This window comes from Triturus cristatus, chromosome 2_2, assembly GCF_964204655.1.
Source record: "Triturus cristatus chromosome 2_2, aTriCri1.1, whole genome shotgun sequence".
Classification (NCBI taxonomy): Eukaryota; Metazoa; Chordata; class Amphibia; order Caudata; family Salamandridae; genus Triturus; species Triturus cristatus.
Genome location: NC_140582.1, coordinates 105772262 through 105798849, shown reverse-complemented (window position 1 = coordinate 105798849; position 26588 = coordinate 105772262). Strand labels below are relative to the sequence as shown.

General features: G+C 42.5%; 1 protein-coding gene and 1 long non-coding RNA gene across 3 annotated transcripts in view; one reads left to right on the top strand and one right to left on the bottom strand.

Annotated features, from left to right (window-relative positions):
* LOC146861955 (uncharacterized) overlaps nt 1–4443 on the bottom strand; it is a 113971-nt gene extending 109528 nt beyond the window's left edge. For both annotated transcript variants that reach the window (XR_014978075.1, XR_014978074.1), the window contains exon 1: nt 4165–4443. This is a non-coding gene — a long non-coding RNA (uncharacterized LOC146861955). The remainder of the gene's footprint in view (nt 1–4164) is intronic.
* LOC146861954 (N-acetylneuraminate-9-phosphate synthase-like) overlaps nt 1428–26588 on the top strand; it is a 296132-nt gene continuing 270971 nt past the window's right edge. Inside the window, exon 1 of the mRNA XM_085641117.1 lies at nt 1428–1678. Within this exon, the coding sequence (XP_085497243.1) occupies nt 1547–1678 (132 nt within the window). The 5' untranslated portion in view covers nt 1428–1546. The remainder of the gene's footprint in view (nt 1679–26588) is intronic.

Sequence of the window (26588 nt, the reverse complement as noted above, 5' to 3'; positions counted from 1 at the left end):
AGCAAACATCTCATGACTAGAGAAATTGTTTGCTCGATTTATTTATTTGTATTGAATCCAAAAAAAACCATTGCCATCTACAATGCCTATGGCTCAAACTCCAACGAAAGCGAAACCTATTGCATTGCAAATGCTTAGTTTTCTTTGTCCTTTGTAATTTCTCTTCCAGGGCTGACTTTAGCTCTGGTGACGCCCAGTGCAGCAATATTTTTTGGCGCCCCCCTAATGACCACCTCCACCAGGGATTCTCTCACTGTCACTGTTAAGCAGTGCCCCTCAAGTCTCCATAACCACTCTCTCTCAGATGCATTTAATTAGTTTCATAGTACCACTCATTGCAGTGTAGGGTGTCAGAGCACTTTGTAACACACACACTACACAGAGACAATCAATCATGGGATTGTAAATCAGTGTATAGGAAATGTTACATTAGACAGTGGACTACAATGTGTAGGAGTCACAAGTCATCCATACTAGTAGACAGTAAAGTTTAATAGTGCGTGGTCTGGAAAAGCACAAACTCAGAATTGAAAACATAACATCATGGTTGGGGGGTTCTTTTTAATAATCAGAATAGATTTCTATCCAAATTAACCCTTTTTCCAACATTAGCGTAATGAAAGAATGGGGAAAAAAATCACAATGCTCTAATCGGTACCTTGTACTTTGCATGCAGCTCTTTGTTGATGGTTAATAGCTCACTGTTCTATGTTAGGATTTTTACTTATAAATTGCAAGTAACAAAAGGATCTCTCAGACAAAAGCAGTAACCCACTGACCTATTTACATTATATGCACTTTGTGATCTGCATGGTACACATTCTTTGCAGCAGGCACATTAACCCACTAGGCTGCTTTGCCATGATTCAAAACCTCCAGTAGACAAACCTCCGATCTCTCTCGAGGAAGAAGAACATTACTCTCCGGAGTTATCTTGAAATGTTTATTGTTGCCTACAAATGGCTCAAGGGCAGCGGCAGCAGGTGCTGTTCGAACCATAATATACTAGCAAAAATGACGCCCTCGCTCGAAGTGCGCGCTCGGCAGGGCCGGACTGGCATTAACGGGCACCGGGCAATCCCCCGGGGCGCCGCACGGGGAGGGGCCGGTTTCGGGCCCCTGGGGGCCGTCTTTGTTACAGGGCCATTTTTGCAGCATAGCTGCAAAATCGGCCCTGTAACAAAATCGGCCGAAAAGCGCCCCTGGCAAAGAGTTCGGCGGCTCCCCCAAGGGGAGGGGGGTGGGGGGGGGGGCAGCGGAGCACTTTGCCAGGGCCGGTTTTGCTTCCCAGTCCGGCCCTGGCGCCCGGTGCGGTCGCACTGGTCTCACCGCCCTAGAGCCGGCCCTCTCACCTCCAGAGTTTCTGATTGGTTTGTCAAATTACACCTTACAATCCTGCGCCTCTTTAAATAGCAGTTTTTCTCAGCCTGCACCTCCTCTTTCCCCGTCCGCTCGCCATCACCAAGATAGAATCTGACACCGGCCGCTACTGCACCCATATTTTAACGAGGCACTGTGACTAGGACATTTTTCTTTGGTGAAAGACATGCCTCTGGAATTTGAGCTGTGCCCTGGTCGCGCCATTGGCGGCGACCACCCCTGCTTCGTCATCGCTGAAATCGGGCAGAATCACCAGGGGGACCTGGAGATAGCCAAGAAAATGATCCGGATGGCGAAGGTAATGAGCGGGTATAAAATTCATGATAGAATGCATGACGGAAAATCTGACAACTTTTAAATAAAGTGCCTGAATCCCCGTGTCGGTGGAATGAATTTCCTTCACCGAGTGAATAATATTGGCGATGGAAATTCCGCCTGCAAATTGTCCACCAAGTGTCGCTCTCCCTCCACAATTAGAAAGTGTTTCCTTATTTCAAAACCCTAACCCCGCTTTACCGCTTTTTGGGATCCTTGGGCTATTTCGAGGATGGTGAAATAAGGAAAACCTAAGGTAATGGCACCAAGGAAAAGAACTGCAAATTGTAGTTCTTTTCCTTGGTGCCATTACCAGAGGTTTTCCTTCTATTTGTAGTCCACAATTTTTTATTTTTTTTTTTAAAAAAAGCAGAAGCAACTCCTTTGAGGGAAACAGGCTGCTTGAAAAACAAAAGTTTTCTGTTTTGGAAATGCAAATACGGGGGTGGTGGTCTGCTGTTCATCGCAGCTCATCACCCCCCTGTGTGTAAAGCCACCCACAGGAAATAGCAAATTTCAAACTACTTATTATTATTAATTAGGTAAGTCGCTCTGTCAGAGTCTGTTGGCAAAAAAAGTCGATGTGCAATTTTCAACCACTTTTGCCAAGAGCCTGATTTAAAGTTCTTTCTGAAAGGTTTCTCTGTTACGAATGTGATGGATATCCACCTTAATGCACGTGTCATAACATGTAAGATTTGCAATGTGGTGTAGAGACTATGGGGGACATGTACAACAGACATGGTGTTGAGAGGTGTTAGCCGTCATGGTTTAACGCCTTACTCCACCACTTCAAAAATGCAAAGTTGCACCCAGTGCTTTAAGTGGGATGAAAAACTGGGGGGTCTTTTAAAGGGGCAGGGCCAGTGCCGTTAAGGGTGTGGCTTAAGTGTTTTAAGCCACACCCTTAACTGCACTGTAAGCCATAAATCTGTGCTTAGCATAGTGTGCTGCTCGACTTGTATTTTGCTGTTCCTGTCATTGCATCAAAATATATGTTACAAGTAACATACCTACAACAAGTCAGGACTATTGGCTTTGTCAATGGTTGTTAGTTGCTTAAGATAAATAAGCAGCAACTATGGCTTGTATATAATATTGAAAACGCTTCCCCATGAAGCCTGGTGACACCACGACAATATTGCTGCTCCTGAGTTTCAAAAAGAGAAGGGAAATCCAGAGAGAAAATGACTCTCTTTAAAGGATTTCCCTTCTCCTACAACGCTCACCTGGCATGACGTCATGCTCTAACTTCTCCACTAGTGAGAAGTGAGCAGTGAGCAGTGTGAGCACGTGCACATCGATGTGCCTGCTGTCCCTGCAGTCCAGAAAAAAACAGACCGGCTGTGCCCGGGCACAAAACAGAGCCCGATCAAGACCCGTTCCAAGGCCCCCTTTCAAAAACTGCTGGTGTTCAGCCCACTTAAAGCCCTGGTTGCACCATATTTAAAACAATATGGCGCTGCCTTGCATTTCACCCTGCGCTGGCGCTCCACTTAGCAGTGCAACGCCAATGCAGGCATCCTTGCACCATAGTGCAAGGTTGTCTGTGTGCAGTGGAAACATTGTTGATGTTCAGGAACGTTCCACTTCCTGTACATAAACGATCTTGAAATGCCATTTTGTCACTTCTATGTGCGCTGCTTAATGCAGCACACCTGGAAGTCACAAAATGTCATTTAAAAAAAAGATTATTTATGTACAGGAAGGTACATAAACTATAAATGGCTTTTTGCTTTTTTCATGTATGCTGCACAAAGCAGCACACGTGGAAAAAGCAAAAACCAGGAGAAATAATGCATTTCTCCTCATTTCGAAAACTTAAGACCAAGTTTTCCCTGGTGTTAATTTTGGCGCTGCCTCCTATTTACGCTGCCCTTGTAAATAAGGGGCAGCGCCAAAATCATTAGGTGTTGCTGTGGAACGCTCACCCCAACACCCACTGCACGCCCCTTTTACTCTAAGCATAGCGTGAAAGGGGCATTATGTACAAGGCAGTGTTATGCCACTTAACGTGGCTTAACGCTGCCTTGTAAATAAGGCAAAGCCCCTATCGCCATAGAAACGTCACGAAAAGTGATGTTCCCATGGCGATAGTGGCTTGTACATATGCCCCTATCTGTCACCTTTGTGACAGAGTAACCTGTCCGCCCAACCTAAATCAGGCCCTCGTTAAGAGTTTCGCCCACCCTCGCCACAAAACGAAGAGTGCGCGCGCCCAACCATGCAGAAGAGCTTTCCATAAATAGTTGCTATTAAATTATGTTGCCACCTCACCTAGGCAATCTCACCAATTCGTGCAGCCATGTTACATGGTATAGAAATCAGACGCTGTCTAATCAACGGGTCTGTGGGAGGAGGCACATCTTTATAGCTTAATAGACTTTAGTTTCTACCCCCACAGCACCAGCAACTTCCACCTAGAGGCGAACACTGAAAGCATTTCCTAAAGCTGCATAAGGAACTCACCACCGGACACGACACGGGCGCCAGGCCATCGCAACCTCCACTTTGACATTTTTCTTTGGTGTATAAAACATCCCCCTTGATTTTGAGCTATTCCCTGATGAGCTGCGCCTTTGCTCTCAGACCCGTGAGTTCTTACACGCGCCACAGCCGAGCCAGTCCAGTGTACTCAATTCAAGCTAGTTGACCATTTTCCAGATATCCATCCACATTGAAGTGATGGGCGCGTGCGTGGTTTGCAACCACCGACCGCCACCACGCCCATAATCTTACTCGGCTAAATTCTTAAAATGGATCAAAACAATGCCTGGGTGTGTCTGGACTTTTTCTGTAGACGATTGTCTGTGAGGCAGAACAGCGCCTGAAGGAACTGACTGTTAGAAGATGCACGATTAACTGATTCTATGGATGACGTCTGCACCCAGAGGTCCCTCCAGCAGCATACCTCAGAATTTAAATGGACTGGTTCAGCAGGATGATTCTCTTTTCGCTCAGCAGAACTAAAGACAAAACAAGCCTGAAGCGATTTGGAGGATGGGGTGTGCTGCAGCGTCACTGCACACGGAAAACAAGCATTGGCAAAGCAACCTCGCCTATGCGAGAGCTGTTGGCTTTTGCCAATGTGTTTTAGCCATGTTGTAGAGCAGCGTGACTGCTGTGCAGCATGACTTAACGTTATTTAAAAAAAATGCTATGAACGTTATTTATAGAAACCTCTATGAAGCGGAAAGGTAAACAGAAAGAGTGCAAAAGGTGGTTAAAAAAGAAAACTTTTAGTCATACTGCTCTACAACATGGCTAAAAGACGTTGACAAACCGAATAGGTGAGACCTATTGGCTTTGTCAATGCTTGTTTTCAGTTTGAAAATTCATTTCTCAACTGGGTAACTTCTCAATCATCCTACCACGTACCACGCAGGGCACTCTGCAGGCTGTGTTAACCCTCTTTTGGGGCAGATTTACAAGCCCCTTGCAACACTTTTACGCTGTCGTTGCATCACTTTTGTGACGCAGCGGCGGCGTAAACCATACGCCACGTTGTGACTTATTTACAACATGACGCATCTAGGCAGATGTGTCACGTTGTAAAGCCCTGCGCCACATGAAACCTGCGTCAGGTTTCATGTCGGCGTTCTGTCGCAGGGTGGGCGTTCCCTCACAGGAAAGCCCCGTAAAACTGACGCAGTGAAATCAACAAGATTTCACTTAGTCAGTTTTACGACGCTGCTGCGTCAAATCCTTACGCCTGCTTGAAGCAGGCGTAAGTAGTCATGCACCAAGTGAAGTATGGGCGGCCCCTGTGCATTGCAGGAGTTGCGTCGTGCTTGCGACGCGACTCCAGCAAAGCGCCACCCGTACGCCACAAGATGCGTCACGCATCTTCCCCTCCTTGCACCATGGTGCGCCGCATTGTAAATGAGACGCATCTGTGGTGGCGCAAGGGGAGGATTACGTGACGTATCTGTTCTGGCGCATCCCTGCTGATTTGCAGAGATTCGCCAGAAGTTGTAAATCTGCCCCAAAGTATCTAAAATCACCCTGGGACCGTTGTTTTCAAATGATTAACACAGCATCACCTCAAACATGCAAATAGAAATTGCAGAATGACAGCCATCAACAGCCTCCTGTAGCACCCACAAACACCACAGGCAAGCCTGTTTGTAAAACCCACTAAAAGTGAAATGTGTTACTGTGTATGAGCGATGGGTTCCTGGCTTGTAAATCAACGCATTGGCTCGGGGGCCTTGAAAAGGGATCTTTTTTCCCATGTGGTGGTTTCATCGTATGGTGAAATATGAACGATTCAGTGAGGATAAAAAGAAAATCATTTAATAATCATTGAATATATTCCTGGCTTCATCTGCAGTTCTGCTGCCGTGTCAACCCGCTGCAAGTGTATTTCCTTATTTCAATAAATAACTCGAGGGCATATCTACAAGCCCCTATCCCCACCACTACGTTACTTTTACCGATGTTGTGGTGGTGATGGGGGCTTCGCCTTATTTACAAGGCAGCGTTAAGCCTCTTAATGTGGCTTGACACTATCTTGTAAATAAGGCCCCCTTTCATGCTATGCTTAACGTGAAAGGGGTGGGCAGTGGGTGTTGCGATGGGCGTTCCACTTTTAACACCCACTGATTTTGACGCTGTCCCCTATGTACAATGGCAGAGTACTTATGAGGCAGCACCATATTTAAGACCAGGGAAAACCTGGTCTTATGTTGGCGAAACGAGGAGAAATGCATAATTTCTCCTCATTTTTGCTATTTCCATGTGCGCTGCCTTGTGTAGCACACATGGAAAAAGCAAAATGCCATGGATTGTTTATGTACAGGAAGGTACATAAATAATCTGAAAAAAAAATCATTTTGTGACTTTCATGCGTGCTTCATTAAGCAGCACACATGAAAGTGAGAAATTGGCATTTCTGGATTGGTTATGTGCAGGAAGGGACTCTTCCCTACAAATAAACAGTCCTCCCCCGAATGCAGACACCCTTGCACCATGGTGCAAGGGTGCCTGCATTGGCGCCATACTGCTAAGTGTAGCGCCTTCGCAGGGGGTAACACAAGGCTGCACCATATCGTTGTAAATATGGCGCAGCCTTGCGTTTCAGAAGTGGAGGAGAGAGGCGTTAAGCCAGGAAGGCTAACGCCTCTCTCCCCCACTTCCTTGTAGACATCCCCCTCAGTCCTCTGCTTCCCTGCTGTTTGTTTTGAATGCCTCTGTAGTTGTCTAACAGAAAACAAGCACTAGCAATGCAATAGGTCTTGCATTTGTGAAAGTTAGAGCTTTTGGCATTGTAAATGGCAATGGGTTTTACTTTCCATTTTTGTTTGCAGTGGAGTGATTATATTTGCATTACGCTCTTGCCATTGGTATGACCTCGCAGCACCGGAGAACCAGAAATAGGAAATAGGTTACGAGGTAGGGGAGGTGAAAAATAAATGACATCAATGGAAAAAGGAATTTTAAAAGATGGGAAGGAGTTACTGTAAAGGGTCAGGGATAAGGTATGACAGGCAACAGCGTCATACTGGAATAAAATATGTGCGTGAGAGACAGAGAGAGTGAAAGAGGGATGAGAGAGAAGTGTGCGTAATGGGGCACAGTGATGTTGTAGACTATATCACACACCGTGCACCGCCATTGGATGCCAGCAGCAGATGAAAGGTGGGTGCTTACGGCCAACCTGTCACACAATATTCAAATACACGAACCACAAAGTGAGGGTGGTCCCCTCCTGTGTTAGTGTAAAAAATGAACATGCTAATCTGTTAAAGAAGAGCTTTAATACGAGCATGCGCGCATGTGGTAATTTTTGGTTTGCATAGACATACCTATTGTTTAGAAAGCAAGAAACAGTCATGCTTTAACGCTGAATTTGACGGTGAATTGCGACAGTGATACGACCTGCAGAGAAGGTGACCGCTGCAGAACGGACATGCAGAGAGGGTATTCAGATAAGACCCCTTGGGGAAGGTGGGAGGGCCAGAGTCCTGGGAGTAACCCTGGAGAGTTTAACACAAATGGTGCTGCTGTTCAATACACAGACCAACCTTCTGTCGTAGTTTAATCAGTAAAAGAAAAACAAAAGGTTTGAGACACATCCACAAGCATATGACTTTGACTTTTGTCTGAAACAAATAGCTGAAGACCACACAGTCTGTGCACCCATCATCCTCGAACTATAAGAAAAAGAAGGCTTTTTCGTAAGGTACAAGCTAACTTGAACAAGCTCTAAACTCTGAGAAAGATTCTGGTATCTTCCTTCATAGTCTTTCTGTATTCTGCGTTTTGATCGTGGATAACAACTCTTTTATTTGTCTCTTTTTCCGGCTGTCTGCTCCTTCCTCATTGGCGTTTCAAATTTCGGTTTTGACAATCCACTTTTCTATGATTACGTTACCATGTGGCGAAGGGGTGTATCTAGTAAAGTTTGGGTGAGTCATGCCTGTGCTTTGGATTGACTGTTATAGCACCAGTAGCGGCTCCTGGAGGGAGTTCTGCGGGCGGTGGGGCGGGGTGGGGTAGGGGCAGGGTGGGGGGTAGTAAACTCCGGCTCACAGCTGACCGGAGTAATGTAAATAAATAAATATAGAAAACGCGCAATGAAATTCATTTTATTTATTTACATTACTCCGGTCGGCCGTGAGCCGGAGTTTACTACCCCCCTTCACCCTGCCCCTCCCCCACCCCGCCCACAGCCCCATGGCACTCCCTCCAGGAGCCGCTACTGTATAGCACGCATTTAAACAGCTGATTAGTTTATAAATAAAGAACATATGTGCACTTGCAATTTTTATGTTTAGGCAAGCAGATTAAAGTGTTTGGCCAATGTTTTGCAAGAATCACTGACAGAATATCGACAACCACAATATCGAGGTCCCAAAATATTAGGACCTAAATATCGATGTCAAGAATATCGACATCCTATCTACATCATGGTAAGTACAAAAATATCAAAACTAAAATATAGTTGTTAAAAATATCGATGTAAAAATAGTGTTTTTTTTTATATATAGAAAATAATGTAAAATAAATTAAATAATACATATAACTTAAAAATAAATATTTATAATTCTTAGAAAATGCTAACAATTGTAAGTAATAAATGTAATGTAAAAATAAATTAAACATACATATACAAAATATAATATATATTTACTTAATAATAATTAATAAATAAATATTTAAATAAATTATAAAATGTTAGAAATATATTAGAAATTATGAATATATATCAGAGAAAAAACCATAGGTTTCAGGGGTGTTATAGTTAGCTGGCCATTTCACTCGTACAAAACCATAGAAATTCCTCCGTTATAGTTAGTTCTGCTAACTATAACTTGCGCGCCCGTAATGCACTGTTGATGATGTCACATATTGCATCATTCATGACATGGGCAGTGACATCACTGATGACATCACTGATGACATAACTGATGACATCACTGATGACATCATCCAGTGAATGTGGTTTAGTTTGAAATTTAAATATGTATTATATATATACCAATCTGTATTGAAGATTGAGTGGATATATAACTGTCTGGATGGAGGATTTAGTAACTGTCTGACTGTCCGTTTAAGTGAGTAATTAAAAGTGTCTCTCTTAATACGTGGATTAGTAACTAAACTATGTGAATGTGTGCATCACTGTCTCTGTTGTTGTATAACATGCTGCATCAGTTGGTCACTAACTACATGACTGTGTATATTAGTTATTGATTAGTTGGGTGAGTATTTGTATGGGACACTGAGTTTGTGTGTGGTTGGATGGGATGTGTGTAACTCTATGCATAGATGTGTGAATGGTTGATTGACTAGGTGTATAGGTTTAAGAGTGCATGTGGAAACAGTTGTGTGGGTGACTGAGTGTATTTATTTGTGTGTTGGTGAGCGAATATATGTTTTAGTTGTACATCTTCAACAAAGTAAAAAAATAAAAGGCATTGTATGTGAGAGTTGGTGTATATAAATCAGGCCTGGGCGTTGTGGGCGTAGTGGGGCTACGTGAAGCAGCACGTAGTGTGCCCAAATCTACGCACACTCGCGCGCTCCGCGTAGCCCCACTACGCGCCGCCCGCCTCCCACCTGCCCTCTTTTTAAAATAATATCAAGTATAATAAAAACATTAAATAGAATCACTTACCTGCAGCACGGCGTCTCCGGGGCTCCCTCTTCCTCGTTCCCAACTTCTTTACACAAATGTGCATGCACGGACGCCCGCGCATGCGCATTTCTCACGAGAAATGCGCATGCGCGGGCAGCCGCGCATGCGCATTTGTGTAAAGAAGTTGGGAACGAGGAAGAGGGAGCCCCGGAGACGCCGCGCTGCAGGTAAGTGATTCTATTTAATGTTTTTATTATACTTGATATTATTTTAAAAGGAGGGCGGGCGGGTGGTGGGCGGCAGGCAGCTCTACTTCGCCCTGGCGTGTGCGTAGCGCTGCCTGCTACGCCTACTTCGAAAACTGCGAAGCAGGCAGCGCTACGTACACTCCGTGGGCAAAGCGGAGTGCTACGCCCGGGGTTAATATAAATAAGTATGTGTGAGAGTCAGTGATTGTGAGAGTAACTATATGAATGAGTGTATAATTGTAATGGTGATGCTTTAACATATTAACTATGAGTTACTAGGTGTTTGAATAAATGAGGTGTTGTTGGATAATTGTGTAAGTCAGTAAATGTAAGTGTGATTAATTTTTTTCATGAGTGAGTAGGATGACTGCATGACCGACTAAGATGACTGCTGATGTGTCAATGTCTATATATGCGTATAAGTGCATTTGATAGTGTTCTATTAATTAGTGACTGCATGTATAAATGATTCTGTTGTTGAATGGGGAGTTGTGTGTGTAGACTTAGGAATCAGTGAGTGGGTATGTAGTAACTGGTATTGGTGTGTCAATGGTTTCAAATATGGTACTCTGTATTTTACAGTGAGTGATGAAAGTTTGTACTAGTGTAAGATGAGGTGTATCAGATTGTCACGTGGATGATGTCATCAGTGATGTCATTTGAGATGTCATCAGTGATGTCATCAGTGATGTCACTGACCATGTCATGAATGATGCAATATGTGACATCATCAGCAGTGCATTGCGGGCGCACAAGTTATAGTTAGCAGAACTAACTATAAAGGAGGAATTTCTATGGTTTTGTACGAGTGAAATGGCCAGCTAACTATAACACCCCTGAAACCTATGGTTTTTTCAGTGAATTTCAAAGGATTTTTAAATGGTAATTTTTAAGTGTGATAGTAGTTATACCTATTTTTTTGTACTGATCTTCTACAGTTGTTTAACTGTTTACTTATACATATTTTATTCATTAAATAACATTATATATTTTTCTGAAAATTGCAAAAAACATTCAAACTGAAATATTGATAAAACATTTTATTTTAATTTTTTATTTTAATATATTTATATTATTTTCTTTAAAAAAAAAAAATCTTTCCAAATATTTTTCGGAGTCACGCACTCAAAGCGTACACATCACGGTGGGTGCGCAGATTCCAGCCGCAATTTTAGAAAAGTTGTGAAGGATCCGCGTATGGTGTGTGACGGCTGCGTGTTTTTCAGTTACATCATATACATTTAATATTACGTGATGTGCGCGATTGGTATGCGACCAGTCCGCGACTCCTGCTCCAGTGCATTCGTGACACATGCGCATTATGGTTCGAGACGCTTGCGCGGTGTCAGGTCCCATGTGACGTCATATACATGCTGGGGCGTGCTGGGTGCGCGACTCCCACCAAAAAAAATATGTCACAAAATGAGATGTATGTGTCTTTAATATACATATTAGGGCAAGAGATTATCTAAGATATTCATAAAAATAATATATTTGTACTTATAAGTCGGGTGCGTGCATCGTGAGCGCAGAGAACCAGGTCAGCAGAGCTGCTGTAGAGCCAGAGAAACCAGGTCAGTAGAGCCGTTGTAGAACCAGAGAACCAGGTCAGCAGAGCTGCTCTAGAGGCAGAGAACCAGGTCAGCACAACTGCTATAGAGCCAGAGAACCAGGTCAGCAGAGCTATTTAGAGGTAGAGAACGAAGTCAGCAGAGCTGCTCTAGAGGCAGAGAACCAGGTCAGCAGAGTTGCTTTAGAGGGAGATAACCAGGTCAGTAGAGCTGCTTTAGAGCCAGAGAACCAGGTCAGCAGAGCTTCTCTAGAGCCAGAGAAACCAGGTCAGCAGAGCTGCTTTAGAGGGAGAGAACCAGGTCAGCAGAGCTTCTTTACAGCCAGAGAACCAGGTCAGCAGAGCTGCTCTAGAGCCAGAGAACCAGGTCAGCAGAGCTGCTTTAGAGTCATAGAACCAGGTCAGAACCTGCTCTAGAGGCAGAGAACCAGGTCAGCAGAGATGATTTAGAGGGACAAAAACCAGGTCAGCAGAGCTGCTTTAGAGCCAGAGAACCAGGTCAGCAGAGCTGCTCTAGAGCCAGAGAACCAGGTCGGCAGAGCTGCTCTAGAGCCAGAGAATCAGGTCAGCAGAGCTGCTGTAGAGCCAGAGAAACTAGGTCAGTAGAGCTACTTCAGAGGGAAAGAACCAGGTCAGCAGAGCTGCTCTAGAGGGAGAGAACCAGGTCAGCAGAGCTGCTCAAGAGCCAGAGAGCCATGTCAGCAGAACTGCTTTAGAGCCATAGAACTGGGTCAGCAGAGCTGCTTTAGAGCCAGTGAACCAGGTCAGCAGAGCTGTTGTAGAGCCAGAGAACCAGATCAGCAGAGCTACTCTGTAGCCTAAGAACTAGGTCAGCAGAGCAGCTCTAGAGGCAGAGAAACAGGTCAGCAGGCCTGCTGTAGAGCCAGAGAAGCCAGGTCAGCAGAGCTGCTTTAGAGGGAGAGAACCAAGTCAGCAGAGCTGCTTTAGAGCCAGAGAACCAGGTCAGCAGAGCTGCTCTAGAGCAAGAGAACCAGGTCAGCAGAGCTGCTCTAGCTGACACTGACTGACTGACACTGACTGACTGACACTGACTGATTGACACTGACTGACACTGACTGACTGACACTGACTGACACTGACTGACTTACTGACACTGACTGACACTGATTGAATGACATTGACTGACTGACACTGACTGACACTGACTGACACTGATTGACTGACACTGACTGACTGACACTGACTGACACTGATTGAATGAAACTGACTGACACTGATTGACTCACTCTGACTGACTGACTGACTGACTGACACTGACTGACTGACACTGACTGACACTGGCTGACACTGACTGACACAGACTGACACAGACTGACACTTACTGACTACTCTCTACTACTCTACTACTCACTCTCTACTACTCTCTACTACTCTCTCTATACTACTCACTTTCTACTACTCTCTACTACTCACTCTCTACTACTCACTCTCTACTACTCACTCTCTACTACGTTCTACTACTCACTCTCTACTACTCTCTACTACTCACTCTCTACTACTCACTCTCTACTACTCTATACTACTCACTCTCTACTACTCTGTACTATTCACTCTCTACTACTCACTTTCTACTACTCACTTGCTACTACTCTCTACTACTCACTCTCTACTACTCTACTGCTACTCTCTACTACTCACTCTCTACTACTCACTCTCTACTACTCACTCTACTACTCTCTACCACTCACTCTCTACTACTTACTCTCTACTACTCTCTCTCTACTACTCGCTCTTTACTATTCACTCTACTACTCTCTACTACTCACACTCTACTACTCTCTTTCTACTACTCACTCTCTACTAATCACTCTCTACTACTCACTCTCTACTACTCGCTCTCTACTACTCTCTACTACTCACTCTCCACTACTCACTCTCTACTACTCACTTTCTACTACTCTCTACTACTCACTCTCTACTACTCACTCTCTACTACTCTCTCTACTACTCACTCTCTACTACTCACTCTCTACTACTCTACTACTCTCTCTACTACTCACTCTACTACTCTCTACTTTTCTCTACCACTCACTCTCTACTACTCTACTACTCTCTCTACTACTCACTCTCTGCTACTCCCTTTACTACTCTCTACTACTCACTCTCTACTACTCTCTCTCTACTTCTCTCTACTACTCACTCTCTGCTACTCTCTACTACTCACTCTCCACTACTCATTCTCTACTACTCTCTACTACTCTCTACTACTCTCTCTACTTCTGACTCTCTACTTTCACTCTCTACTACTCTCTACTACTCTCTACTACACACTCTACTACTTGCTCTCTACTACTCACTCTCTACTACTCTCTACTACTCACTCTGCTACTCACTCTCTACTACTCTCTACTACTCACTCTACTACTCTCTCTCTACTACTCTCTACTACACACTCTCTACTACTCACTCTCTACTACTCACTCTCTACTAATCTACTACTCTCTACTACTCTCTCTCTACTACTCACTCTCTACTACTCACTGTCTACTACTCTCTACTACCCACTCTCTACTACTCTCTACTACTTACTCCCTACTACCCTCTCTCTACTACTCACTCTCTACAACTCACTCTCTACAACTCTCTCCTACTCACTCTCTACTACCTTCTACTACTCACTCTCTACTACTCTCTCCCTACTACTCACTCTCTACTACTCACTCTACTACTCACTCTCTAATACTCACTCTCTACTACTCTCTCTCTACTACTCTCTACTACTCACTCTACTACTCACTCTCTACTACTCTCTACTACTATCTCTCAGCTTCTCACTCTCTACTGAGAAGTGAGAAGTGTGGCTCACTGGTTAGAGTAGGCAGACCTGGAAGCAGAGGTCAGCCCGGGACGAGGGTTCAATTCCCGGCTCGGCTGGGTCTTGAGTCCATAAATTGTCCATGGACTCGATAATTCTCGCTCCAGTGCATACTCGATTCATGGGTTCACACTCTGCGACTCTGGGCAATAGCTTGCTTAATCTCCACAATGGCCCCTCGCGGCGGGATGCCTGGCTTTCACCTTGTGGATACCCTGCTGGGTTATCTCACAGGGGAATACCAGGACGGGTTCCCTAAGCAAGCGCTTAGAGACCGGTTGGTGATTTGCGCTATATAAATATCTGTACATTTACATTACATTCACATTTACATTTAGTAGAGAGTGAATAGTAGAGAGTAGTAGAGAGTGAGTCTCAGAGAGAGAGTAGTCGAGAGTGAGTAGTAGAGTGAGTAGTAGAGAGTAGTAGAGAGAGTGTAGAGAGTGAGTAGCAGAGAGTAGTAGAGTAGTAGAGAGTAGTAGAGAGTGAGTAGTAGAGTGAGTAGTAGAGTGAGTAGTAGAGAGTAGTAGAGAGAGAGTAGTGGAGAGAGTAGTAGAGAATGAGTAGTAGAGAGGGAGTAGTAGAGAGTGAGTGGTAGAGAGTAGTAGAGTAGTAGGGAGTGAGTAGTAGAGAGTGAGTAATAGAGAGAAGTGGAGTAGTAGAGAGTGAGTAGTAGAGAGTAGTAGAGAGTGAGTAGTAGAGAGTGAGTAGTAGAGTGAGTATTAGAGAGTAGTAGAGAGCAAGTAGTAGAGAGTGTGTAGTGGAGAGTGAGTAGTAGAGAGTAGTAGTTAGTGAGTAGTAGAGAGAGTAGTAGAGAGTGAGAATTTGAGAGAGCAGTAGAGTAGTAGAGTTAGTAGTAGAGAGTAGTTGAGAGCTATTAGTAGAGAGTGAGTAGTGGAGAGTGAGCAGTAGAGAGTGAGTAGTAGAGAGTGAGTAGTAGAGAGTGAGTAGTACAGAGTAGTAGAGTGAGTAGTAGAGTGAGTAGTAGAGTTCATAGTAGAGAGTGATTAGTAGAGAGAGAGTAGTAGAGAGTGAGTAGTAGAGTAGTAGAGAGTGAGTGGTAGAGAGTAGTAGAGAGTAATAGAGTGAGTAGTATAGCGGAGAGTGAGTAGTAGAGAGCGAGTAGTGGAGAGTGAGTAGTAGAGAGTAGTAGACAGCGAGTAGTAGAGTGAATAGTAGAGAGTGAGTAGTAGAGAGAGAGCAGTAGAGAACGAGTAGTAGAGCGTAGAAGAGAGTGAATAGTAGAGTAGTAGAGAGTGAGTGGTGGAGAGTAGTAGAGAGTAGTAGAGTAAGTAGTAGAGGGTAGTTGAGAGTGAGTAGTAGAGAGTGAGTAGTGGAGAGTGAGCAGTAGAGAGTAGTAGAGAGTGAGTAGTAGAGAGTGAGTAGTACAGAGTAGTAGAGTGAGTAGTAGAGTTCATAGTAGAGAGTGATTAGTAGAGAGAGAGTAGTAGAGAGTGAGTAGTAGAGTAGTAGAGAGTGAGTGGTAGAGAGTAGTAGAGAGTAATAGAGTGAGTAGTATAGTGGAGAGTGAGTAGTAGAGAGCGAGTAGTGGAGAGTGAGTAGTAGAGAATAGTAGAAAGCGAGTAGTAGAGAGTGAGTAGTAGAGCATAGTAGAGAGTGAGTAGTAGAGTAGTAGAGAGTGAGTGGTGGAGAGTAGTAGAGAGTAGTAGAGTGAGTAGTAGAGGGTAGTTGAGAGTGAGTAGTAGAGTGTGAATAGTAGAGAGTAGTAGAGAGAGAGTAGTACAGAGTAATAGAGAGTAAGTAGTAGAGAGTAGTAGCGAGTGAGTAGTAGATAGTGAGTAGTAGAGAGTAGTAGAGTAGTAGAGAGTGAGTAGTAGAGAGAGAGTAGTAGAGAGTAGTAGAGAGTGAGTAGTAGAGTAGTAGAGAGTGAGTGGTAGAGAGTAGTAGAGTGAGTAGTAGCGAGTAGTAGAGAGTGAATAGTAGAGAGTCAGTAGTAGAGAGTAGTAGAGAAAGAGTAGTAGAGAGTGAGTAGTAGAGAGTAGTAGAGAGTGAGTAGTAGAGAGTGAGTAGTAAAGAGTAGTAGAGAGTGAGTAGTAGAGAGTAGTTGAGAGTGAGTAGTAGAGAGAGAATAGTAGAGAGTAGTAGAGAGTGAGTAGTAGAGTAGTAGAGAGTAGTCAGTCAGTGTCAGTCAGTCAGAGTCAGTCAGTGTCAGTCAGTCAGTGTCAGTCAATCAGTGTCAATCAGTGTCAGTCAATCAGTGTCCGTCAGTCAGTCAGTGTCAGTCAATCAGTGTCAGTCAGTGTCAGTCAGTCAGTCAGTGTCAGTTATTGTCAGTCAGTCAGTTTCAGTCAATCAGTGTCAGTGTCAGTGTCAGTCAGTTTCAGTGTCTGTCAGTGTCAGTCAATTAGTGCCAGTCAGTGTCAATCAATCAGTGTCAGTCAGTCAGTGTCAGTCAGTCAGTGTTAGCAAGAGCAGCTCTGCTGACCTGGTTCTCTGGCTCTAAAGCAACTCTGCTGACCTGGTTCTCTCCCTCTAAAGCAGCTCTCCTGACCTGGTTTCTCTGGCTCTACAGCAGGTCGCTGACCTGGTTCTCTGGCTCTAGGGCAGCTCTACTGACCTAGTTCTTAGGCTACAGAGCAGCACTGCTGCTCTGGTTCTCTGGCTCTAAAGGAGCTCTGCTGACCCGGTTCTATGACTCTAAAGCAGCTCTGCTGACCTGGTTCTCTGGCTCTAAAGCAGCTCTGCTGACCTGGTTCTATGGCTCTAAAGCCGCTCTGCTGACCTGGTTCTCTGGCTCTAAAACAGCTCTGCTGACCTGCTTCTCTGGCTCTAGAGCAGCTCTGCTGACCTGGTTCTCTCCCTCTAAAGAGCTCTGCTGACCTGGTTCTCTGGCTCTAAAGCAGTTCTGCTGACCTGGTTCTCTGCCTCTAGAGCAGCTCTGCTGACCTGGTTCTATGGTTCTAAATCAGCTCTGCTGACCTGGTTTTCTGGCTCTAGAGCAGCTCTACTGACCTGGTTCTCTGGCTCTAAAGCAGTTCAGCTGACCTGGTTCTCTCCCTCTAAAGTAGCTCTGCTGACCTGGTTTCTCTGGCTCTACAGCAGCTCTGCTGACCTGGGTCTCTGGCTCTAGAGCAGCTCTGCTGACCTGGGTCTCTGGTTCTAGAGCAGCTCTGCTGACCTGCTTCTTAGGCTCTAGAGCAGCTCTGCTGACCTGGTTCTCTGGCTCTACAACGGCTCTGCTGACCTGGTTTCTCTGGCTCTACAGCAACTCTGCTGACCTGGTTCTCTGCACTCACGATGCACGCACCCGACTTTGCGAAAATATATTTAAAAATAATATAAGTTTATTATAAGTACAAATATATTATTTTTATAAATATCTTAGATAATCTCTTGCCCTAATATGTATATTAAAGACACATACATATAATTTTGGACCATACATTTGTTTTGCTGGAGTCGCGCACCCAGCTCGTCCCAGCACGTATAGGACATCACGCGGGACCCACAACCGCTCAAGCATCTCGTACTGTAATGCACATGTGTTGCGAATGCGCGGGAGCAGGAGTTGCAGACTGGTCGCATACCAATCGCGCACATCACGTAATATTAAATGTATATGATGTAACTGGAAAACACACAGCCGTCGCACACCGTACGCGGATCCTTCACGACTTTTCTAAAATGGTGGCTAGAATGCGTACACCCACCGTGATGTGTACGCTTTGAGTGCGCAATTCCGAAAAAAAAATTGGAATTTTTCAATATTTCAGTTTGAATTGCTTTGTAAATTTTTTTGCAATTTTCAGAAAAATATATGATGTTATTTAATGAATAAAACATTTATAAATAAACAGTTAAAAACTGTAGAAAATCAGTACAAAAAAATAGGTATATCTACTGTCACACTTAAAAATTAGCATTTAAAAAACCTTTGAAATTCACTGAAAAAAACATAGGTTTCAGAGACATTATAGTTGGAAATTAGCATTTAAAAAACCTTAGAATTTCACAGAAAAACCATAGGTTTCAGTGGTGTTATAGTTAGCTGTCCATTTCAGTCGTACAAAACCATAGAAATTCCTCCGTTATAGTTAGTTCTGCTAACTATAACTCATGCGCCCGCATTGCACTGCTGATGATGTCACATATTGCATCATTCATGACATGGTCAGTGACATCACTGATGACATCTCAAATGACATCACTGATGACATCATCCACGTGACAATCTGATACACCTCATCATACACTAGTATAACCTTTCATCACTCACTGTAAAATACATTGTACCATATTTGAAACCTTTGACACACCAATACCAGTTACTACATACCCACTCACTGATTCCTAGGTCTACACACACAACTACCCATTCAACAACAGAATCATTTATACATGCAGTCACTAATTAATAGAACACTATCAAATGCACTTATACACATATATAGACATTGACACATCAGCAGTCATCTTAGTCGGTTATGCAGTCATCCTACATACTCATGAAAAAAATTAATCACACTTACATTTACTCACTTACACAATTATCCAACAACACCTCATTTTTCAAACACATAGTAACTCATAGTTAATATGTTAAAAAATCACCATTACAATTATACACTCATTCATATAGTTACTCTCACAATCACTGACTCTTACACATACTTATTTATATACACCAACTCTCACATACAATGCCTTTTATTTTTTTACTTTGTTGAAGATGCACAACTAAAACATATATTCGCTCACCAACACACAAATAAATACACTCATTCATCCAAACAACTGTTTCCACATGCACTCTTAAACCTATACACATAGTCAATCAACCATTCACACATCTCTGCATAGAGTTACACACACACCATCCAATCACACATACACTCAGTGTCCCATACAAATACTCACCCAACTAATCAATAACTAAATACACACTCATGTAGTTAGTGACCAACTGATGCAGTATGTTACAACAACAGAGACAGTGATGCACACATTCACATAGTTTAGTTACTAATCCATGTATTAAGGGAGACACTTTTAATTACTCACTTAAACAGACAGCTACTAAATCCTCCATCCAGACAGTTATATATCCACTCTTCAATACAGATTGGTATATATATAATACATATTTAAATTTCAAACTAAACCACATTCACTGGATGATGTCATCAGTGATGTCATCAGTGATGTCATTTGAGATGTCGTCAGTGATGTCATCAGTGATGTCTCTGACCGTGTCATGAATGATGCAATATGTGACATCATCAGCAGTGCATTGCGGGCGCGCAAGTTATAGTTAGCAGAACTAACTACAACGGAGGAATTTCTATGGTTTTGTACGATTGAAATGGCCAGCTAACAATATCACCCCTGAAACCTATGTTTTTTTCTGTGAATATATATATATATATATATATATATATATATATATTACCTACTGGCGGTCGCCAGTAGGTAGTTATAGTTAGGACCACGTTTCCATAGGAAATCCGCAACATTCTATTTTGAATAACTTTGGCGCCGGTCGACGAATCCTCGCGAATTTCTCAAAATAGGTGGGGCGCTACGCTCCGCTCTTACCCTGAAAGTCTCGGGGGGACTCGTCAAGCGGGGGCTGAGATAAAAGGGGGGTCCCAAAACGCGTTTTTCCCATGCATTTTTCCATAGGACCTTTAGACAGGGCTACAGCCCGAACGGCTGAACAGAATTACTAGAAATTTGGCAGAGAGGTAGTCCTCAGGTCAAGGAAGTGCCTTTTGTAGGTTTGGTGTAAATCTGTTCAGTAGATTCTGAGAAAATAGCCTTTAAATCAATATATATATCTGAGCCAGCTTACGGTACGCTTACGGTACGCTTACCGTACGCTTACGGTGGCGTGCGCGAGCGCGATTCTGATTGGCTCTTATATCTTAGTAAACATTCGAATCGGCCGAAACCAGGAAGCGGCGGCCGCCATTTCGAGTGATAACAAGAAAAGGGGGCAAGGAGGAGAGTTACAGACCCCCTTACATTTGTGAGGGGGTCAAAGAAGGACAGAAAAGTACAAAGAAAACATTTATTGATTTTAAAAAAAATCACGGGGTACGCGTACGGTAAGCGTACGGTAACAAAAAAAATAAATAAAAGAAATGAAATGCAGATTTAAGAGTTTAGATATTAGGGGGCTCTAAAAAGAGCCGTTGTGTTTATGAAGTTATTTTTTAGTGGTACCTACAAGTAAGTACCGATGCAGAGTCTAAGGTTCAAGAGGAAGACTCTGTTCCCTTCATCATTGAAGTGCACACCATCTCCTCTATAAATGTCTTGCATGTCGTAACGCAAGTTGTTGTGGTAAATGGAACCCATACCATAGTCACGGAGGAAAGCAGAAACAGATCTGTGACGTGCTTTCTTGCTTTGTCAATCTGCGGACAGAAATGATTGGACCAGTTCCATTTTTGCCTTTGGCATATGTTGGAAAACACAAAGGCAGTTTTAGGGAAAAGTGAAAACAGTTGTGCAAAGGTGTCCTTCATAAGCATTTCCAGACCTACCCCAGTCAAAGTGCCTAGGTCATTGCCACCAAAGTGCACTATTATGAGGTCAGGGTGTTGGATTTGCATGAAGGATTTCACCAATGGCATCAATTGGTGCCACTTTAACCCTCTCTGACCAATCCATTTAATGTCTACATTTGGCAAAGCAAGGTCTCTCACAATACCTGTTTTCTCTGCAAACTTTTCACTCCAGAAGACATAGCTGTGTCCTACAATCCACACTGTGAACATCTTCAAAGGAGATCTGGATGCACTCAGGAGGTGTAATTCAGTAGAATGGTAAAAAGAAATGAAAGACAGTTTGGAAATGGAGGCATACATATTTTTTTATAAAAAAAAGAACTGATTGGCTGTTTCATACCATTCTACACTAAAAACTAGGCTGTATGTGTAAATTTATAGAAGCATGTTTTGTATTGGTACAGAAAAATGTTTTACCAAAGAACAGTACTATGGATTTGCTGTAAGGTTTGAAAAGTCAAGCACTCTTGCTCTGTGGAATTGAAACATTGTTTGGCGAACTTCTGACCTAACTCCACACAGCAGTGTTCCATGAGCTGTTGCTATGGTAGCAGGCAGAAGTCAAGTTGGGGGAAGGGTACTAGGCAGAAGTCAAGTTGGGGGAAGGGTACTTTTGGAAAAGGGTTGGTTTTCAACCAATAGAAATGTGTGATTACATTTGAAAAAAAGGGGGAAGCACTGAGATTTGAAACTTACATGTATATGTGTGGAAAAATAGAGGGAAACTTTGCCATTATCTGGTTCTGCTGAGAGGAGAGAGGTGTAGAGAACAGAGATCCTGGCTCTGATAATCTGCTGTTTGAGTGCCACATTTCTTTCACAACTAACTAATTTTAAAGGTGAGTTTAGAGTTTGAGAGGAGATGTATATGGTAAATTAAGAAATGAATAATAGAAATGTAATTCTTTTTGTTGAAGTTGTGTTTATTATTTTCTGTTTTGGGAGACATTTAAATGTGAGGAACATGTAAAATAATATGGACTATGTTTTCACGATAAATTAAGGTGTATTGGTATAAAAAAAGAATAGTTTAAGGGTTTGAGGTTGGACTCAGTAATGCAAATACATTCAGCATCACTAAGGCTGGTTGCCCTTGCTGGAATGTAGGCAGTCACCCAGGTTACACATGTTGGGAAATATAGGCAGAGATTTATTGTGTACAACTCTGGTAATTTTATATTTGCATTAGTAGGAAAAAGGGGGAGCGATTTTTTGGTGCAGAAGCAGACTCTTAGCAGACACCCAGCTGCTTTCCATGTAGAATCATGCACAGTATTTACAAGCGAGTGGGGTTTGAGGTTTCAGTCTGTAATGCAAATACATTCAGCATCACTAAGGCTGGTTGCCCTTGCTGGAGTGTAGGCAGTCACCCAGGATACACATGGTGGTGGTCTGAAAAAGCAGTCTGGACATGGGCTTTTTAAAAAATCTGAAAAGTGGATTCATAATGTGTCAGTCTGTAAAAGTGATTATCACTTGCCAAAAAAAAAGAGCAGTAAGTGTGCTTTCAAATTGGCAAAGAAATTTCGTTTTGTGACTAATGTGAAAACATGACTCTGTGTGCAAATAGGAATTACAGGCAGAGATTTATTGCGTTTTGCTCTGGTGATTTCACAGTTGCATTAGTAGGAAAAAGGGGGAGCCATTTTTTGGTGCAGAAGCAGACTCTTAGCACACAGCCAGCTGCTTTCCATGTAGAATCATGCACAGTATTTACAAGCGAGTGGGGTTTGAGGTTTCAGTCTGTAATGCAAATACATTCAGCATCACTAAGGCTGGTTGCCCTTGCTGGAGTGTAGCCAGTCACCCAGGATACAAATGGTGCTGGTCTGAAAAAATCTGAAAAGTGAAATGCAATATATTCTGAAAACAGCAAAAATAAGGCAAAAATTATTTTTTGATAAATATGTAAATATGTGTACTGTATTATAAAATGTTTTAAAAAATATTAATACTTTTTTCTTTTTTTCAGATTGATATAGAAAATTTTCAAAACCTAGAACCATTTTTAAAGCAATTTTTAAAAAAAACAAATGAATTAATATTTTTTTGAGTGGGTATGGTAAGTCAATAGTATCATGGTTCCTTTTTTTCTACTTCTCTACAATCACATTTTCAGTTTTTAATTGTAGTCTCTCAAGGACCTTGTAATGTGATAATTGATTTTTAGTGTTTTTTAAAAAAAAAAAAAAATTACGCGCACCGTACGCGTACGGTAAAAAAAAAAAAAAAAAGTTTTTAAAAACATATATCAAAAAAAGATGAAAGATAAGGTTGGCTCTTAAAAGAGCCATTGTGTTCATGCAGGGACAGAGGAAAGAAAGATTGGGAAAATTAGTCTCTGCGACAAGTGTGCTGATCTATTTTGTTGTTCAATAGGGAAACACTGGTCTCCCTATGACAAATTAGATCATGACAAGAGGCGCATCGAATATCAACCCTCAGAAATCGAGGGTTAATTTCCAGAGGGCCAACAAAAGGAGATGCTCCCCCCACAGATGAAGGGCTCACCTGACCTGCAGAAGAAGGACTCGGCCCTGCAGATGATGGTCCAGGCTGAGCTGCTGTGGATGTGCTTGGTTGACTTACTGAAGGGTTACCTTCAGTAAGTCGAGCATGTGTCCTTCTGTGTACATCCTTGAGGTGTCTCATCATAGTATGATTCCCAAAGGAATACTTCCTGTCAGGATTACCTCTTGAAAGTACACGCTTACACAGCTTACAAGTTACTAAGGGTGCATTTACCTTTTGCTGGCCTTCAGGAAAAGTAAAATAATCCCATACATAAGAGGTCTTTTGTTTCCTCGCTCTCTGCCTCAAGGTAGTGCTGCTAGTGCTAGCCTCACTCTCAGAAGGGCTCTGCTGTTCTGCCATCGTATCACAAAGACAAGTCAGCTCCTTCTCCTAAGGGATCACAAGCAGAAATGAGGGGAATGGGTGTGGTGTAGGAGAGTTCTAGAACTGAAAGTAGTTTCAACCAATCAAAAGTTGTGTTTCATGATCACATGACCTACCGTACGCTTACGGCAAAAGTACGCATGCGCGTAAAAAAGACACGCGCTTGCGCGCATGCGCATAACAGTCACTCCCCGACACTTCCGCGTAACGTGCGCGTGTAGCGTACACGCGTACACGTCCCACGCAGAGTACGCGCGGCTACGCAAATTGTGTAAATATACGCAAACAGCGTAGATAAATTACGGACGTTGCGTAAACCGTACGCTTACCGTAAGCTTACGGCACGCGTACTAAAAAAAAAATAAAAAAAAGGAAAAAATGTATTGCAAATAAATTTTACATGTTTATTTTATAAAATATATTAAAAAAAACATATTATAGAATTTTAAAAATTTAACCATAGTCTTTAAAAAAGGATAGAAAATTAAAATAAAAATATGTTTAAAAAAATAGAAGAAAAAAAAAAATTAGCATTTAAAAAACCTTGCAAATTCACTGAAAAAACCATGGGTTTCACACACATTATAGTTAGGAATTAGCATTTAAAAAACCTTGCAAATTCACTGAAAAAACCAAAGGTTTCACACATGTTATAGTTAGCTGGACATTTCACTCGTAAAAAACCACTGAAATTCCCCCGTTATAGTTAGTTCAGCTAACTATAACTCGCGCGCCCGCAATGCACTGCTGATGACGTCACATATTACATCACTCATGACATGGTCAGTGACATCACTCATGACATCACTGATGACATCTCAAATGACATCACTGATGACATCACTGATGACATCATCCTTGTGATAGAGTGGCAGACCTCCTCTTCCCCTAATATAACCTTTGATACACACATTCAAAAATAGAAATTAAAATTTTAAAAACAATGGACATACCAATACCAGTTACAACAACCTATACAGTAATTCTAAGATCCACATACACATCCACTCATTCACCAACAGTCCTATACAGTCACTCATACATGTACTCACTCATCATATGTACTCATACACCTATACATCCTGTTACACAATGCCACTCATCCATAGAGGTACTCACACACATAGTCACTCATGCTAAAAAAGAATCAAACATACATTTACTTGCATATACAGTTATACACACACCACCACACTTACTTCTACGGAAACTTACACATACTTAGTCTTTTAAACAATCACTTATAGAAACACATACTTATTCATACAGGAACTCTTTCAATCTCTCACTCTCACATATACTCGCTTATATACACCAATAGTCACATATACTAGTTTAAAACATATGTAGTTACTCATAAAGACACTATTGAGACAGTCATTCACTCACTAACACACCCATACACTCACTCATCCACCCATAGAGTCCTGCACACATGCTGTCTTCAACACATACAAAGAGTGAGTCATTCATTCATGCACCTATGCACTACGTAATACCCCCACCGAACCATGCAGACACTTAGACTGATACTCATAAAACCAACTAATAACCTATATAGACACCCATGTAGCTACTCACCAACCCATGCAGCCACTTATACACAAAGTGAGAGACTGATACAGATATTTACATATTTAAACATTACTCACTAAGCCATGTATTCACTATGATACACTTAATCAGTCAGTTACACAATCAATTTTTCAAAAACAAATCATCCTTTTAGACACTTATATACCCATTTATTCTTCCATCGACCTTGAGATATACATATATAAAACATATTTAATTTTCAGAAACACACACATTCACTGGATGATGTCATCAGTGATGTCATCAGTGATGTCATTTGAGATGTCATCAGTGATGTCATGAGTGATGTCACTGACCATGTCATGAGTGATGTAATATGTGACGTCATCAGCAGTGCATTGCGGGCGCGCGAGTTATAGTTAGCTGAACTAACTATAACGGGGGAATTTCATTGGTTTTTTACGAGTGAAATGTCCAGCTAACTATAACATGTGTGAAACCTTTGGTTTTTTCATTGAATTTCTAAGGTTTTTTAAATGCTAATTCCTAACTATAACGTGTGTGAAACCCATGGTTTTTTCAGTGAATTTGCAAGGTTTTTTAAATGCTAATTCCTAACTATAACGTGTGTGAAACCCATGGTTTTTTCAGTGAATATATATATATATATATATATAATCTACTGGCGGTCGCCAGTAGATAGTTATAGTTAGGATTGTGTTTCCATAGAAAATCCGCAATATTCTATTTGGAGTAACTTTGGCGCCGATTGACGAATCCTCGCGAAATTTTCAAAATAGGTGGGGCGCTCCGCTCCGCTCCTTCCCTGAAAGTCTCGGGGGGATTCGTCAAGCGGGGGCTGAGAAAAAGGGGGGGTCCCAAAACGCGTTTTTTCCATAGGACCTTTAGTCCAAGCTACAGCCCGAACGGCTGAACAGAATTACTTGAAATTTGGCAGAGAGGTAGTCCTCAGGTCAGGGATGTGCCTTTTGCAGGTCTGGTGTAAATCTGTTCAGTATTTCCTGAGAAAATAGCATTTAAAAGCATATATATATCTATAAGCGCGCACCGTGCGCGTACGGTAAAACTTACTGTACGCGCACGCTGCCGTGCGCGAGCGCGATTCTGATTGGTTGTTAGTTCTTAGTAAACATTCGAATCGGTCGAAACCAGGAAGTGTCGGCCGCCA